This window comes from Histoplasma capsulatum, genomic scaffold, assembly GCF_000149585.1.
Source record: "Histoplasma capsulatum NAm1 scaffold_2 genomic scaffold, whole genome shotgun sequence".
Classification (NCBI taxonomy): domain Eukaryota; kingdom Fungi; phylum Ascomycota; class Eurotiomycetes; order Onygenales; family Ajellomycetaceae; genus Histoplasma; species Histoplasma mississippiense.
In genome coordinates this window covers 1,522,079-1,526,020 of record NW_001813981.1, presented here as the reverse complement: position 1 = coordinate 1,526,020, position 3,942 = coordinate 1,522,079, and the positions used below count along the sequence as shown (strand labels likewise).

Sequence of the window (3,942 nt, the reverse complement as noted above, 5' to 3'; positions counted from 1 at the left end):
CAAGTATGACTCATGCGAGAAAAGGTGGGGCCCGAAGAAACTGCTTACTGGATCTTGGTGTCGGACATGCGGGAGATGACTATAAAAGGGAGCTGGAGGGAACGTCGGCGGCGTCAAGAATTGAATCTCGACATGCCTGGCTGAGATATTGCGACTTTTGGTGATGAGGTTGGATGCTGCCTGATGCAGCTTAGCGTCGGATATTTGTTTGTGTTGTCCGTGCGAGCTAAGGTCATATGTTCTTGGCATGATTAGCTAAGCATACTGTATACGACCGCGTCAAATTGCCGGTTACGTGCTGCTTCACGTCGTCTCTTTTGCTTCCCGTCTTCTTGTCGTCGTGCCGAACCTCACGTCCTCTTGCAATTGTTGCCTTGTTCAACAATTCGGGGCGGCGAGGATCTCGTTTGTTCTTCTTCTTACTCTTCAATTGATATCCTGTTCTTAACTCTTTATCATTTATTTTAAGCTCCCCCAGTTCAATTCCCGCACTTCCCAACGCGGCTCTGTTGTGCTCAATCAGAGCTTCCAATTTCACCTTAAATCGTTTTCACAAACATTCCCTCCTCCCTTGGTGTTCACTGCTTGGGCGCTGCTGTCTCTATTATCATCGATACTACCATCTTGTAATAACTAAATCGCGTCAACTACTTCCTGCTTTTCAACATTTCCGAACACGACGTGACGTGACGGCAGCTGCAGTTTTCGTGTTGACTGGGCGGTGGATCCCCAACCACCGACACAAAAGCAAAAGTTATTAGAAGCTGCAGCACCACTTTTCTTAGTCTTCAAGTTTGTAATTTCTGGCCTCAGCTCACTGCCGTTTGATATGGCGTCCGAAGATGGGATCTCGGTCCGCCAGATGAGACGTATGTTTACCATGGCTATTCTTCTCTCCATCGATGGGTATTCATGTCTAACCAAAAATTCATTATATAGTCAAGGTCCTTTACACATTCGACAGCGAGAACAAAACAAATTGTCTGGCTCGATGGCCCCACCTCATCGACATCCAAACAGCTTTTATAGATGAGGAGACCCAGGTCGGGGTCATTGAGCTGAAGACGTGTATACAGGCTATTGTTTCTGCTAGGTATGAAGCAATAACCCACTTATACAGGTCAAGGGCTAATGGAAATTGTCTCGATTTTCTACAGCCCGGAGTTAGTTGCTAGGCTTGGTCGAGATTATACGATTTACGCATATGATTATTCTGAGTATGAGACGCCGTTGGTTGGGCAGGGAATGCTCTCGTGGGTATTGGCTTCTGCCTCACCGACTCCTGATGCCCCGGCACATCAGTCGAAAACGATGGTTACTGGGCGTGTTTGCAAGAATGTTTTTGGCCTTTTCTCGAAAGGAGGACAAGAAACCCTCGAAGTCAAACTGCGACTCGTCCCTGTCCCAACAATCTACCAGAACGAATACCTTAACAGCATGCATAAGTATCGGGAGTCGAGCCATGCAATTCCACAAGAGTTTGATGCTCAATCTTGGGCAAACTTTGTTCAATCCAATCCTGGCCTCCTAGCCTCAGGTGGCTCCGGTTCTGCCCCGCCTCCTTCAGACAATGCGCTGTCGCCAGTGGACAGATCCGGAATTGATCGACTCCACCAGATGCTGAGCGAAGGCTCAACTCCAAGAGACTTTTCGAATATTGCCACTACAGAACCTGTTCGTGCCGAATCTCCTGCTCGTTCAACTCGCGCTACACCAAGTCGAACTTCTACTCCTGGCCTAACAAGGACCGATAGCCAACATCAAAAGAGACCTTCTGGGGATGCATTTCGTCCATTTTCACGAGCATCTGGCTATGATACGGACTCTCGTCGACGGCCACCTCCTTGTCGGCGAGATTCAACTTTCTCTGGATATGGGAGTGGTGACGAAGTAAATGAGGCCCCTGCGCCCAAGAGGGCTAAATTGTTGAGGGCGGATTCCCTCGACAAAGCTCACATGAACATAGAAAGGCAGCCTGGCTCCCTTCGTGTTGCAGCAAGTACCGCCGCATCCGTACGCATCCACCGTCCCATGGCCATGAACCCAGCGGCTGCTCGAGCTCAGGCATCTAACGACGATCCTGTCCGCCCACCTACTCCCATTCCCAGGGTTACCACTGCTGCCACTCGTCCCATCCGCCCACCACTCAGCAATCTTCGCCGTGAGTCATCCAGTGCCAGCCAAGTCCCGTATACCTCACCATATGCTCACCCTCTCGAGGCTGCTGTCACGTCGCCTGAAGATGTTCGATATGGAAATGCCATTGATACGCCTTTCAATATGCCATCATCTCCTCCAGTAATGGAAAACATGTATCCTCAAACATCTAGTCCCCTTCTTCCGCCTCTTCCTGATCACGACTCGGGTTTTATGAGCAGTAATTTGGATTCAACTCTCGACGATAATTGCATTGGTATCACTCTCGATGAACAGGATACCTCCACTGGCCAAGTGAGGGAGACACAGGCCAACCCTGAGAAGGAAAACTTAAATTTGCCATCTCATAACATTCCCCAGATGCGTACAAACCAAAACAGTTTTCCGATGAGTGACAGTGTAGTTGATGCCACCACCAATGAGCCACCTCCTGCCGTACCACCCCCACCGAGAAGACTAACTGGGTCCCGTCCTTCTTCGCGTGCTAGCATTAGGCAAAATTCGAAACCTCTTGCCCCTGCTCCCATCTCCCAGAGCGAAGCAGAAAGACTCAGCCGCCAGGCAATTCCCGCTAGCGACCCTGTGCACCCTGCACAAACCTCGCAGCAACAAACTCAGCCATGGAATGGCCCAATGAGTGACTTTCCGACCGCTACCACCCCTGCTCCAATACCTACGGATGACCTAAAAGTACGAAGCGGAGCAGGGGCCAGAAGAACCAAACAAGTTCAAGCACGACTGGAGCAATGCATACGTCAAGGTACTGTTCCACCCTATTGTGAAAATTGTGGGGCAATTGAAACACCTACTTGGAGACGAGCTTGGTCGAAAGTTATCCAAGGCAGCGCTCAAGATGCAGATTCCTACGAAGATGATCCTTCCATGCTCTTCTGGCGTCCAGAGGAATTTGCTTCGGATGGGAAAACTGTCATAGCTTTCAAGCAATTTAAAAAGTCGTTGGCAGATCACGATAAGGATTTTGTTCAACTCTTACTATGCAACCGTGAGTATAAAAAATGCTCTTTTGGCTGTTTTTTTTTTTTTTTTTTTTTTTCAAGAACTTGGCTAACGATACATAGCATGTGGCTTATGGCTCCATAAATTCAAAACAATGCGTCCGGAAAATAAATGGAACAAACAGCCCCCAAAGGATAAGGGGAAACGACAAACGAGAAGAACCAAACCCCCAGCTGGCACTTCGACGAGATCGTCTCGTAGCAAAGCCCTAGCTTCAAAGCGAAGCGAATCATCTCCTGGACCCACAGACGCCTCTTCACCGGCTTGTGAAGAAGCAACCACTCCTGCCGAGAACGGGAACGGTACGCCTGCAGCTAATGTTGCAGATGCGCCATCCCTATGCCGGTCTGTCAGCCGGCGGGCGAATAGCGAAGAGCCGCCCAAGTCTGCGCATAAACGCGAAAATCGATGGCGGGAGGAAGATGCAAGAAAGGCTTTACATCGTGCAATTCAATCTAGCCCAGCTCGCAACATGGAAGGCCGAACTCTGCCCTTTATGGAGGAGAATCTTACACCTAAACCCGTTCGCAGGTCTCTATTCCCTCCATCCAAGGATGGGGATACCATGAAGACCCTTACTGATGCATCGATCAATGTGATACGAAGAAGCCCGCGGGGTTGCGTCCAAGCAATCGAAACTGACCCCTACCAGAGAAGGCGCTACCGCACGAGTGAACGATGGCCTTGATGCGCTTTTTGTGTGCAGCGACACTGAAAATGATCCATTACATTGCCAGGGCAGCCCTACGCGGAAACAAAATAAAAATA

At 49.5% G+C, this 3,942-nt stretch overlaps 2 protein-coding genes across 2 annotated transcripts in view; one reads left to right on the top strand and one right to left on the bottom strand.

The window, feature by feature from the left end:
* The window catches only part of HCAG_02553 (small nuclear ribonucleoprotein Sm D2), a gene marked incomplete at both ends in the record, with an annotated part of 789 nt that extends 721 nt beyond the window's left edge, over positions 1-68 (bottom strand). Inside the window, one exon of the mRNA XM_001542332.1 lies at positions 49-68. Coding sequence (XP_001542382.1) covers positions 49-68 — 20 coding nt within the window. The remainder of the gene's footprint in view (positions 1-48) is intronic.
* Positions 69-829: 761 nt separating this feature from the next.
* Positions 830-3,862, top strand: HCAG_02552 (predicted protein; the record flags this gene model as incomplete). The annotated part of the gene is made up of 4 exons (XM_001542331.1): positions 830-869; positions 940-1,093; positions 1,158-3,160; positions 3,237-3,862. The coding sequence occupies 4 exons, from the start codon at positions 830-832 to the stop codon at positions 3,860-3,862; spliced, it is 2,823 nt and encodes a 940-aa protein (XP_001542381.1).
* Between the last annotated feature and the right edge of the window lie 80 nt (positions 3,863-3,942).